Source organism: Bison bison, unplaced genomic scaffold (assembly GCF_000754665.1).
Source record: "Bison bison bison isolate TAMUID 2011002044 unplaced genomic scaffold, Bison_UMD1.0 scf7180017864371, whole genome shotgun sequence".
Classification (NCBI taxonomy): Eukaryota; Metazoa; Chordata; class Mammalia; order Artiodactyla; family Bovidae; genus Bison; species Bison bison.
The window spans coordinates 15,407,818-15,421,947 of NW_011494943.1; the positions used below are offsets into that span (position 1 = coordinate 15,407,818).

At 40.6% G+C, this 14,130-nt stretch overlaps 1 protein-coding gene across 1 annotated transcript in view; it reads right to left on the reverse strand.

Annotated features, from left to right (window-relative positions):
- The window catches only part of TANC2 (tetratricopeptide repeat, ankyrin repeat and coiled-coil containing 2), a 368,982-nt gene that overhangs the window by 78,109 nt on the left and 276,743 nt on the right, over positions 1-14,130 (reverse strand). The window contains exon 10 of the mRNA XM_010856460.1: positions 8,815-8,948. Coding sequence (XP_010854762.1) covers positions 8,815-8,948 — 134 coding nt within the window. The remainder of the gene's footprint in view (positions 1-8,814; positions 8,949-14,130) is intronic.

The following is a 14,130-nucleotide window of genomic DNA, read 5'->3' on the forward strand; positions in this document are numbered from 1 at the left end:
TCTGCTGCCCTCTTCTCCTCCTGCCTTCAATATTTCCCAGCATCAGGGTCTTTTCTGATGAGTCAGTTCTTCACATCAGGTGGCCAAAGTACAGGAAGCTTCAGCTTCAGCATCAGTCCTTCCAATGAGTATTCAGGGTTGATTTCCCTTAGGATTGACTGATTTGATCTTCTTTCTGTCCAAGGGACTCTTTAAGTCTTCTCCAGCACCACAATTAAAAGCATCGATTCTTTGGTGCTCAGCCTTCTTTATGGTCCAACTCTCACATCAGCTGTCACTGGCATCACTTAAAATTTTTTTCGGGGTCATGCCACATGGCGTGCAGGATGGGGGATTCCAATCATGGATTGAATCCGTGCCCCTGCCACGGAAGAGCAGGCTCTTAACCATGGGGCCACCAGGGAGGTCCCAGCAAACTCTAATGTTGCCACTGACCTTCCTTCACGCTCTCATATTTTTATTCCCTATCTCTTTCTCATCACTCTTTCTTGAACTCTCTCACTACCACCTGGTTGATTTCCTACTCGGCACATCCCTTCCAATACTTCAGTTTGGATTTTCCTGTGTCTAGTGACCTTGCGGCTCAGGGTAAAAACATTTACTTTGCCCTTTCTCCCTCAACTATGGCTGTAATTCTCATCCTGGGACTGGCAGCTAGGAATAGCTCAAGACTTAGGTTTGGCCTCAGTAATTTTCCAGTTTGGAGCTCTTTTTTTTGCAGTAGGAATTTTTTTTTTTTAAACTTTTTATTTTGAGCTAATTTTAGACTTAAATGTTGCAAAAAGATGTGAGTTTCCGTATATTCCTTACCCAGCTTCCCTTAACATCTTACATAATCATAGCATAATTATTGAAACCAGGAAATAACACTGGCACACACTATGAACTAGAGGCAGTATTCAAATTCTGTCAGTTTTCCACTCATGACCTTTTTCTGTTCCAGCATTCTATCCAGTTGTTATTTCTCCTTAGACTCCTGTAGTCTGTAAGAGCTCCTCAGTCTTTGTGTTTCATGGCCTTGACACTTTTGAAGAGTACTGATCCGTTACTTTGTTGAATATCAGTCAGTGTGAGTTCCTCTCATGTTTTCCTCATTTTCCAGTTGAGATTTTTTTTTTTGCAAGAATACCACAAAAACAATGTTTTGTCCTTTTCAGTGGATCATGTCACAGGGTTCATGATGTGACGCGTCCTGATCCTGGTGGTGCTGACCTTGATTGCTTGGCTAAGGTAAAGGTTTCTGCCAGGTTTCTTTACTATAAAGCTACTATCTTACCCTTTATAGTTAAATATCTTAGAGGAGATACTTTGAGTCAGTGCAAATACTGTTCCTCCCCAAATTGTTACCCACTAATTTCAGTATCCATCTGCAACATTATTATTACTACCATAATGTACTACCTGGTGACTACAGTTTACAGTCCTACATTATATAGTTGAAAATGACTTAAGAGAGTAGACTTTAAAAGTTATCACACCAAAAATTCTGTAACTATGTGAGGTGATGGCTATTAACTAACTACACATATCAAATCATTATGCTGTACATCTTTAACTAAGACAGTATTCTATGTCAGTTAATCTCGATAGAACTGGGGAAAAAGCATGATGAGATAGGAAATACAAGATGCAGGTGTAACACAAGCTGGGGCCACCTAAGCAACTAAGGAGAGCTGGAAAGGCCTCCTTAGAGGTGAAACTTAAGCTGCAATCTAAAGGATGATGAGAAGCGCATTGGGGCAGGTGTGTCCCAGGCAGAGGAAGACAGCACGTGTGACGCCCCTCAGGCAAGACACAGCTTTACACCTCCAGTGCAGCTAGAATGCGAGTGAGTGGGGAGAGGCGGGAGACATGAGCAGATAGATAGCGCAGAGGCTTTCATCTGGGGTGGCTCTGCTCCCCAGGCGACATTTGGTGACGTCTGGAGACAGTTTTGGTCAACATGACTGTGGGTGGCAGGATACCACTGGACAGTGGGCAGAGGCCCGGGATACTCAGCACAGTACACTAAACAGGACAGCCCGCAGACCAAGAGTTATCTGGCCCAAAATGTCAACGGTGTTGAGGCTGAGAAACCCTGGGCTAGATAAAAAATGTAAAGGCCCTCTGGGCTTCCCCGGTGGTGCTAGTGGTAAAGAACCTGCCTGCCAATGCAGGAGACAGAGGAGACTTGGGTTCGATCCCTGGGTCAGGAAGATCTCCTGGAGAGGCCATGGCAACCCACTCTAGTCTTCTTGCCTGGAGAATCCCATGGACAGAGGAGTCTGGCCAGCTACAGACCATGGGGTTGCGCACCAATACAACTGAAGCAACTTAGCACCCATGCATGTAAAGGTCCTTTATGATAATAGTCATGTTTCAAGAACGGAGTTTGGATTCCATTCAAGGGCAAGGAGGAGCCACTGACAGATTTTAAGTAGCAAGAACAGAAATCTGTTTTAGAAGGATTACTCAGACTTCAGTACAGAGAACAGATTACAATTTATTCACTCATTTAACACATACTTCTGTGCTAGGCGTTGTGTTAGGAGCTGGTGACAGAGTGGTGAACAATAATTTAAATACTGACCCATCTAGTGGAAGAGACAAGATTAAAAAGCAAAAAAAAAAACCCCTGAGAAATGAATAAATAAGGTTGTTTCCATATTCAGTATCCTGAGTGTGGATGCATCTGGGTCTCACTATAAAATTTTGATGTTAATTTTTAGAGGAAAAAAAAACCCTAGACACATTTTATAAAACATCATCTATAGGTTATTTGCTGTTTAGTTTGGATCACATTTCTCCTAAAATGTAAATCTCTTCAAAATAGTCAACTGGAACCCAAACCAAATCTCATACCTTTTTTCTTTTTCTGAATCTCATACTTCGCTGATGTTATTTTTTGTTTTCCTCTCTCCCTATGAGTGTGTGTGTGTGTGTATGTGCGGTTAAGTCTCTTATTATGCTCAACACGCATTTCTGAACTGCTGACAGGATCACTTCCTTGCTGATACCTTTAACACTAGCAGCAACTAGCTCAGGAATGAACCGTGATCACTTGACATCATCCTGATTTAGTACAGAACTCGTCTCTTGGCAAGGATGACATTTCAGTTTTTTTTTTCTTACATAGATTTCCCTAGGGGGGGAAAATCCTCTGCTTTTTGTGTCTCTGTGACACTTATTAAAATTAGCTAGTTTCTCTAATTAGCTTATTTAAGAGGTATTAGCTTTTTAGTCTTAAGGATTAAGCCAGTGGCAACTTACCTAATGTGACAAGAGCGTCTAGTCACTTTTGAAAAAGGAAACTTTTTGAAGAAGAATTTGAGGTCAGCGAAATTTCTGGAAGGTGCTCCTTCATTATAAGTTTCTTGCTTTGAAGCCACTTTCAATTATCGACAGATTTTTCCATAAGAACACGAAACAAAAATCCTTCCTGTTGCACTGGAGAGTTCTACAGTGGTTAAAAGCCTGGACTCTGGAGCCTGCCTGCCTCAGTTTAAATCGTGGTTTCAAGTCATGTTCTAGTTATCTTGGTGAGTTACATAACCTCAGTATGAGGTAAGTTTCTGTATCTGTTAAATGGGAAGAAGACGACTCACTTTATTGGGGTGAACACTGACTCTGTATCCAAGCTCTGCTATTTACTAATAGGAAGACACTGGAAAAATTAACTATCACTGAAGCACAGTGTCCTCATCTGTAAAATGGGGATGACAGTGACCACCTCAGAGGTTCAAGGTAAGAATGAAGAAGTGAAATAACAAATATAATGTAAAAAGTACTAAGCTCAATGTGCATTATGCCCACAGTAAATAGAAGTCAGTCTCTCTGTCTGGAGAATTCTACATGTCTGACCACACAGATAACAGAATGAAACCCTGGAAAAGTGATGGTTGTTCTAAAGTCACCCATCCAGGAAAGGCTCTGAACAAGATCTCCACACACCTCAGCTATACTTCAGAAGAAATACATAATATTAACTGGAAATACATTAAGAGATCTAGACCTAGCAAAACCTGTTACTTCAAGTGGAAAGTGTTTCTTCAATAAATAAAGTTGCTCTAAAGTTGTGACAAGAACTCAATGTTCTCAATTAGGAAGAAGCATAAGAAGCCTCAAGAATACTATGAAATATCAACGATAATGAATGATACACAAGAACTGACACTAAGAACTATCAAATCAAGCAGTTTTTCAAGGGTACTTTTAATTTTCATATAATAGCTTGCATTATCAAGATACTAACTGATTCGAAAATATCTCATCATTTGTTACAGATGAGAAGCAAGGTCGCTGGCTTCTGCTCTATGCTTCTATAGCATAAACCTGTGTTTGAACTGGAAATGTGGCACAATTACTCGGATAACATTCAATTTTAATCTAAGGGGCCATTTGTTTCACAATGTTCAGTGTAAATTTTAAGATATTCCATCTCTACATACAAACAGAGGTATTTATATTTTGCTTAAGGAAGAAATAAGCATGAAATTTTAATTTTATTCCTTAAGTGTAAATAATGATTAATATATCTCACTTCTAACATTTAACATCTTCAAAATATTGAATCAAACATCAACTTTAATCTAAGGAGCCATTTCTTATAGAAGGTTTGCTGCTGCTGCTGCTAAGTCGCATCAATCGTGTCCAACTCTGTGTGACCCCATAAAAATATCCCATTTCTAGGTACAAAAGAGATTGATTTATCTTGTGCTTAAGGAAGGCACAACCATGGAATTTAAAACACAATCAGTTTTCAAGTAAATATAGTTACTAATTTCCTACTAAAAATAAATAACATTTTCCAAATATTGAACATATGGAATCTTGGGATTTCTTTCTTTCTCTCTCTTCTAACTTTTTGACTGCAGCGCAAGGCATGTGGGATCTTATTTCCCCGATCAGATACTGAACCTGTGTTCCCGGCAGTGGAAGCGCAGAGTCTTAATGGGTGGATAGCCAGGGAAGTCCTGGGACTTTTCTCCTGATGAGAGACTAAGAAGTGACAACATGTGAAGACTTTCTTTCTAGCACTCATCACCATCCGATATACCATGTATTTGTTTGTTCATTGGCCTTCTCCCACCACAAAAACGTAGGCTACCTGATAACAGGGACTGTGTTTGTCTGGTTCACTGCTTTAGCTTCAATCTTGTATTACAGGTGTTCCAAACATCTATTCCAAATGAATAAATAAATGACTGTGATGATGAAAGCTCTTCAGCATTTGTGTATTTCTAGATGACATTTATTCTGATTTTTTCTAAAGAAGAGGCTGGAGTCAGCTTACACGGGATATTTAGAAAAAAGAAAAAACAAAGATGTCTTTTAAGGTTGCACTGAGTTAGCAGTGAAATGAGGGAAGTCTCAAACTGTTTTCAGAAGCCCATTTGTAAATGGGTGTGTACCTAAGTGGGGACAACTGAAAATGTAGTTGGGGGAAACATGCCATTTCTGGCTCATACCTGGACAGGATTTCTATGAAGAAATTAGAAGCTTATGACAGTGAAGATGCCTTCCTGTTCCTCATTACTAATTAACCATGACAAGAGACTTCTTCAAACACTGGAGACGGCATTCCTCCAAAATAAGGAGAATAAGAAACAGAAATGCGGAGACTTCCCTGGCAGTCCAGCGGTTAAGGCTCTGTGCTTCCGCTGCAGGGGTGGGGGAGGGGAACAGGTTCAATCCCTGCTTAGGGAACTAAGATCCCACCATGCCGCCAAATAAATAAATAATTGTCACAAAATAAAAGATTATCACAGAGTGATTTGGGGAAAAAAAAGAAACATAAATGCAAACTCTGTTGATGAGAAATATCTAATTTCTGATTATAATATATAAGGATGGAATATGAATGTAGGATTAAATAGCTTAACAGAAGAAGGTGAAGCAAGTGCTAGCTGAGGATATAAGGCTGACTCATCTGTCAAACCTCATAAAACCACAGGAATTATAAGCACCAGATACTGTGGAAGAAGAGGGGTGAGGAGGGAAGTTGAAAACACAGACATTATTTGACGTTTATGGAAGGAGCAGTTGGATCCCCAGATATCCCTCCCATCTTGCCCAGCTGGGTGACTACCTTCCCCAAAACCCACAGGAAAGAGGATTATATTCACTCAAGAAACTAAGAGAATCCAGGCTTAGGGATACCAGACACAGGGTAGGTAAGGAGCAGGTGCAGGACTGAAACAAGGGGCTTATGTAAAAGTCTGCAATCTAAGTGATGAAACTTCACTTTCTCTCTATTTCTCTCTCTCTCTCTCTACTAGCTTCAGAATGCTGGCAGCCAGGATATACACCCTCCAGGAGATTGGTGGATTCCCTGCTAGATAAGATGAACAGTGCAGGAAAAAAACTTATGGACATTGACTTTGGGGTTTTGCAGTAAAAGTTGACAGGTCATCTTAATTATCTATAGTGAAGCTCTCCGCATACACAGGCTTCCATCAGGTTTTCATTATCTAACTATTAAGGAAGAGAAAAGAGAACATATTGCATCCATAACACAAAAACAGTATGCTCTAAAAAAGAGGGGAACAACTGGGGGAAGAAAGGACCTATTGGAAATTAAAACTGTGATAGCCAATTTTTTTTTGTGTGTGTGAAAGTACTGCAAGGTGATGTTGAGGAAATCTCTTTAAAGTGGATCATAAAACAAAATAGGAAAACGAAAGTATAGGAAACAGGGAAGTAAAGAGTATTAACATAGGAAATTAATTTTTGACTAAAAGGAGTTGTAGAAGGAGATAAGAGAGGAAGTGGTGGTGAGGAAATTATCAATAAATAATACAAAAGCATTTTCCTGAATCAAAGAATAAACCCAGGGTTCACTAGGCACCAATAGAATATGAAAAGAAAAAAGACCTAGTAAGACTGGTGACAGAGAAGATTCTAAAAGCTTCTGGAAGGAAAAAAAAGTATATATAAAGAATCAGGAATAAGAATAGTACCATACTGGGATGGAACTAGAGGATGAGATGGTTAGATAGCATCACCAACTCAATGGACATGAGTTTGAGTAAACTCCGGGAAATAGTAAAGGGCAGGGACGCCTGGTGTGCTGCAGTCCACGGGGTCACAAAGAGTCAGATATGACTTAGCAACTAGAACAAGAAAACCGTATTACTTATATAGTAATACTGGAAGTTCAAGATGGATATCTTCCAAAAGGGAGTAGATATATGTATATGTATACATATATGTATGTATGGCTGACCCAAGCTATGTGCAGTAGAAGCTAACACAACACTCTAAAGCAATTATGCTCCAATAAAAATTAACTTAAAAATTTTTTTAAAAGGGTGGATGCCTTCAAAATTCTGAGGGAGAATAATTTTTAAACTCCAGTTTTATGATATCAAACAAATGGTAATGTATGAGAATGGAATGAAGACACTTTTATGAACATTAAATCTCAGAAAATTTACCTCCTTGGCATTTTTTCTTGGGAAGCTACTAGATGATGTGCTCCATCAAAGAAAGGAATATAATCAAGAAAGATCATGACATGTGATCAAACACAGCAACAGAATTTCCAGGATAACAACTAGGTGGTAAGCCTTGAGAGCATCCGAGGTCCAGGTTCGTTTGATGGAGAACTCTGGGGCTTCCAGAGTGTGTGTGTGGCGGGGGGAATATAACTGATGTGGAAAACTGTCCTGAGAGCCATTTTACAAAGCATTAAGAGTTATGGACGGAGAAGGCAATGGCACCCCACTCCAGTACTCTTTCCTGGAAAATCCCATGGATGGAGGAGCCTGGTAGGCTGCAGTCCATGGGGTCGCTAAGAGTCCGATACGACTGAGCAACTTCACTTTCACTTTTCACTTTCACGCATTGGAGAAGGAAATGGGAACCCACTCCAGTGTTCTTGCCTGGAGAATCCCAGGGATGGTGGAGCCTGATGGGCTGCTGTCTATGGGGTCGCACAGAGTCAGACACGACTAAAGCGACTTGGTAGCAGCAAGAGTTATGGAACGACAATCATCATTTTGAAGAAAAAGAAGCAAATTTTAAAATGAGGCATTTCATAACCCAGGAAAAACAAAACTGCTCAAGAAGAAAATGTTATTCTTGGTTCTACAGTGAACCGTATTGCCACAGTATTAATACTGTGGAATATAATATAACACGGATTCAGACAAAAATCATGATATAACTGTAGTGACATGGTGGACAGAGCAAGGAAGGTAAAAGAGCTAAAATTCTCATCATCCATAAGAAGCAATAGATAATGCACAGAACTGATCAAAACAGTTATAGCAGACCATAAATATTATTTACAAAGATGGAGGTATGGATCAGAGAAATATCTCTAAACATTGAAAGTGTTTGCCTTTGGGGCAAGGGTGGCTTGGGGAGGAGAAAAGAATTCCTGGTTTTTATTATAAGTCTTTGAACATTATTTGATTTCCTGAACTATGTGTATATATTGCTTTGATAATAATAAAGAAAATTACAATGCAACATATAAAAAACTCATGGATAGTGCAGTACAGCAGGAAGTTAGGAGCTAGGAATGAAAATTTAAAAACTATATTGATTACTTATACTGTGATCTTAGGTAAATCATATAACTTTGAGTCTCCACTTTCTTATCTATTCGTTATGGGACTTTGGTTATTTCTAAGGGTCCTTGCAACAATGTTTCTGATTCCAAAATAACAAAGTATTTTTCTAGGAACAGCAAAGAAAGAGAAAATTTCCTCTATATGTTAATGGTATACCTGTATATACTTTTGTTCGCTTTGCTGGGGTCTCCCTCCCATTGTTCTGTTGACGTTAAGATGGCGCTAGCATGCCTGCACCCTGGGGATCCTCTCGTACCTGTGAGGCTAGTCTCCGCATGGCCTCCTCCTGCCGCCTGCGCATTTCTGGAGTTCCTGGGCAGCTTCCACTGGTGATGGAAGAGTGGGCTGACGGCGGCTGTGTGAGTGGCAGCTCTCTGTTGGCATCCACATCTGGTTTAAAAAGATGAGATATTTGCATCAGATCATCATAAAACTCTGGACAGGTTGAAGACTGGCTAAATTCAATGTGTTGTACAATCCCGCAATTCTACTCTTAGGTATGTACCCAAGAGAATTAAAAATCTATGTCCATGAAAAAACTTGTACACAAGTGCTCAAAGAAGCAAGATTCAAAGTGGAAACAACCCAAATGTCCATCAACTGATGAACTGATAAAATGTGGTACAGCCCCACAAGGGAACATTACTTGACAATAAAAAGAAATAAAATACCAATACATGGACAACCCTTGGAACTGTTACACTCACTCAAAGAAGCCAGTTGCAAAAGGTCATATAGTGTATGATTCTATTTATGTGAAATGCCCAGAAAAGGAAAATCCACAGGAGACAAAAAAGCAGATTCGTGCTTACCTAGGGGTGGAGACAGGGAAATGAAGACGGACTGCTAATGGGCATGGGATTTCTTTTAGTGGGGAATGAAAACATTCTAAGATTATAGTGACTGCTTTACAACTCAGTGAATACACTAAAATGCACTGAACTGAACAATTTAAATGGGTGAATTACAGGGTTAGGTGAACTGTAGCTTAATAAAGCTGTTTTTTAAAAAATTCCATTTGCTCATGTTATTTAGGTAATATCTTAACTACTACTGGGCTTCCCTGGTGGCTCAGAGGATAAAGCGTCTGCCTGCAATGCAGGAGACCCGGGTTCGATCCCTGGGTTGGGAAGATCCCCTGGAGGAGGGCATGGCAACCCACTCCAGTATTCTTGCCTGGAGAATCCCATGGACAGAGGAGCCTGGCGGACTATAGTCCACGGGGTCGCAAAGAGTCGGACACGACTGAGCAACTTCACACACACACGCTAACTACTACTAGAAATCAGGGACTACATTTGTGAATACAGATAATATTTTAACAAGGGGTACAAAATAAGTAGGCTGTTACTGGATGGTCAACAGCTATTGAAGAGGAGGAGGAACAGGGAAAATGGTTTTCATGTAACTCCCTACCAGGAGGACTGAATTGAGACCTCTTCCACCCAACTGGCCATTGCCTAGAGTTCTGAATACAGTGTAGGAGGGGAGGTGTGGGAAACAGCACTGAAAGAAGACTGAAGAAACAGTAAGTTCAGCGACTGTCACTGTATCATGCCTGTTGTTTACTCCCTTGCTCCACCCCGTTTCCCTTTATCTGGTACTTGACTTTGTGGGTAATTATGGTCTTCTGTCTTCTAGCTGTTCCCTTCGGGAGACGCCCTCCTTTCTGTTTGGGTGTCTTTACTTTCTGCTTGGTATTCAGAGAAGAGTAGAAAACAAGTGAATCGGGAGGAGCTGCCGTGTACACAGCAAATTGGCAAAACGGATTTCTGGGATGAGCAGGGTTGAGAGAGGAGGAGCTACTCACTGCACAGCTATCTGGGGGCACGGCAGCTGTTGGCAAATATCAAATCCGAACAATAACTACACTGAGCCTTCTAGGGATAGGAGAATAGAGTCCTGTGTTAGACTGAACTTCCCTAACGACTGTACTGAGTATCTTTGTAGTTCATGTAATAATATCCTGATTACGCAACAGGTCCATTTTCACAAAATGTTTTTGTTCTTAGAAGAGTGTGTGTGCTGAGGGGTGGGTGATGGTGGTGGTGGAGACTGATGGGGGAGTAAGGTTTAGGAAGGGGTGTAGGTGGCAAACAGGATGACAGGCTAGTGCCTGCGTGACAGCTCTTCTGTGCCTTCCCAGGGAAATGACAAGGAGGGGGCGGCTGGGGGCTGGGTGTCTGTGGGGGAAGGACAGAGCCAGGCAACGCAGTGCTGCAGGCTAGACTGCTCACATCTGCCAGGGCAGTGCTGCTCAGCGCGGAGGAGGCGGAGACAGAAAGAAGAATGACACAGGATGCAGAGATGAAGGCCAGGAGCTCCAATAACGTTTCACCTATTTTCATCATTACCACAACTACATCGCTGACTGAGGCCTGGGAAGGCCAGAAGGATTCCGAATACACCTATCAAAGCTTAATGTAAATTAAACTGTAAAAACTGAATTCAATTCTCTCTCTATAGACATCACCCTTATTCACTAATGAAAAAGATTCTGCTGCTGCCAGTGACATTTCCAGTGCTGACTCCTATAGTAAAAGGTCGACGCTGAAAAACAGCTTGTTCTTTATTCTTTTTTTTTCCTCAAAGAAACACCTTTAAATTGGTTAATATATATTCAATTCATATCTGTTTACAGAAATAACAAATATAAAATAGAAACATACAGACCACTGATTTTTTAAAAGTAGTATTTTTGAGCCCCAATACTTGAAAAGTTTTAACCAAAACCTCATGAGGATAATAACACAAGAAAGACAAAACATGTGCCCTCAAAACTAGAAAATTTAATGAGACAGTTCTAAAACAAACTGATGTTACATTTTATCATTAATCATTTGCATAGCGGAAAATGAAAATTTTATAAAAGTGTGTAGTTTTGGGGTAATTCCAAGAGTTGATTTTGTTGTTCAGAGTTAATATTTAAATACCAGTAAATGACGTCAACCACTTATTTCTGACCCATCTTAAGGAGTAGTGGTCTGGTTTGAATGTCAAAGATGACAACAAAAATTACTGTGTCAAGGATTACAACAAGGCAGTGCTGGTTCTGTTTAATTCTGATAAATACATAGCCACATACACCAGTCATCCCTTTAACATCTTTCAAGTTGTGGAGTTTAACTCTCAGGCCAAATCTCCAATCTAACATGTGGACATTTATCACATGAATGGGAATGTCCTGGTATTTTTAGAGTTTCTCTGGAGGTAAAAGGCAATGGATGTTAGAGAATAACTTGTTAACTACCTTTAGAGAACCTTTGTTTTGGGGAGCACATGGTGGTTTTCTATTAGCTCCTGCTCTCTCAGGCTTGGGGTGGGGGCACTCCCAGGTACTTTTGCTTCCAGAGAAGGCAGTTCTTCTTGCCCTTGAGCTCTACCATTCTGTTATCTGCCACAGTGACATACAGAGGAGTCAGAGAGACTATCACCTCTCTGGTTTTCTTCCTGACACAGTCAAATAGTTAACCTCTTGGATAACTCAGATAAGTAGTAGTCTGGTGTGATATGTACACACATTAAGGAAAATACTGAAATAGGACTCCCCTGGTGGTACAGCAGCTAAGAAGCAGCCTGCCAAGGCAGGGGACATGGGACCAATCCCTTGTCCGGGAAGATTCCACATGCCAGGGAGCAACTAAGCCCATGCACCACAACTACGGATGCCCGCACGCCTGGAGCCCGTGTGCCGCAGCAAGAGAAGCATCTGCAGCGAGAAGCTCTTGAACTGCAACAAAGAGCAGCCCCCGCCTGCCACGACTAGAGAAAGCCTGAGCAAAGCAATGAAGATCCAGCTCAAAAAATAAAAAAATGAAGTCTATTGAAAATTAACAACTTGTATACTAACATAGTAAAAAAAATTTTACCAAAAAAAGAAAAAGGAAAAAAATAAGAAAACACTGGAATAGGTATGGTGAGTTACATTTAACCATGAAGACATCTTAGAATCACAAAACTGTAGCACAGGAATGAATCTTAAAGATCACCAAATCCTACTGATGCATTTTACGGGTGACAAAACCGAGGTCTAAAGAATTATGGTAAGATTCTCAAGGTTACAAAGTATTGTCAATTTGAGCACTGGGACTCAACCTGTGGACTCTTGACTCCTCTGACATTCTGTCCATCTACCTCAGAAAAGCTTCATCCAGAAACTAAGCATGATATTGCTCTTACGACATGAATTCTTCTGTACTAATTCTTACTACACCCGGGCAAACGGGGACTCTTGATTCAACTGGTTTTCCTTCTAGACACTACTTCTTCTACATGTCAGATTATCTGTAAGTTTACCGGCGGCGATGTGCTTACCTAAAGACATGAAATTGTTAATGCCAACAGAAGCCAGGATATTGGGGGGGGTGTTCAATGAGTTTCTCTTGAGTTCCCACAGCACTGTGCTAGAGACTCTGTAGCTACTATGACCTCAAACCAATCATTTCTAGTGGTTGCTGTCTGGAAATCTACGATGAGCTAGATTACTCATTTGGACTAGTAGAGCAATAGTTTCTTTTTGTTCTCTTATAACTAGCAGGAGCCAGGTAGACACACTCAAACAGGTAACCTCTTGGATGACTCAGATAAGTAGTGGTCTGGTGTGATATGTAAGCACTCTAAGGAAAATACTGGAATAGGTATGAACAGTTACTTTTGAACATGAAGACATCTTAGAATCACATAGGAGTGTGATTTTAGCATAGGAGTCAATCTTAAAGATCATCTAAATTTGTGGTTCTCTACATATACTAAGTATAAGAATATCCATACATTTCCTTTTAGCTCCTTAACTCGAGTTCCAGGCATAAACAGAGGGGAGCACAGCAAAATGGATGAGACTGGCCTCTGAAACCAGACTGATTAGGCGCAAATTCTAGTTTCATTCTTTACTAGCTGTGAAACCTGGGAGGCTTACTTAACCTCTCTGAGCCTTAAACCACTAATCTGTGAAAGGAAGAAAACAGGAACTACCTCACTTGAGTTGCTGAGAGGACTGGATGAACTAATATTTGTTAAACTCTTAGAGAGCACCTGGCACTAAGGACCATATTAAGTATTTTAAAAACAAACAAGATCCTGACTGTGATCGTTAAACTGCGCCCTGCTGGTGATGAAAGAAGCATGAATATATATGAGATCTCAGCATCTCTTCACAAGGAAGCAGGAGAAATTCTTCAAGGACACAACAAAATTCACGCCCGAGCAGTGCAACAGACACCAGTCGCAAGAAATGGAGGCTGCAAACAAGACTGTGCCAGCAAGGCTGGGCACAGGCTGAGCAAAAGCTGACAGCAATGGATGCAAAGAGCTCCACCAGGTAATAGCTGTAGTCATTACCCGAAGGACGGACCAGCTAGCCAAGCAGGAGGGAAGACTCATACATTTATTCTGAGAGAAAGGGTTTTTCTGTCACACTTAGGTGATTGTCAGCTATATGGGCTAAATGTCAGCAGAATATTACATTCTTTCTCCCAGCTCCGAGTTGAAGATCCTCACATGCAAATCAGGTTTTGCAGATCAGAAAATGAAAGGATCTGAGACTTAATATAAACATGAAAAGAAATTTAAGAAT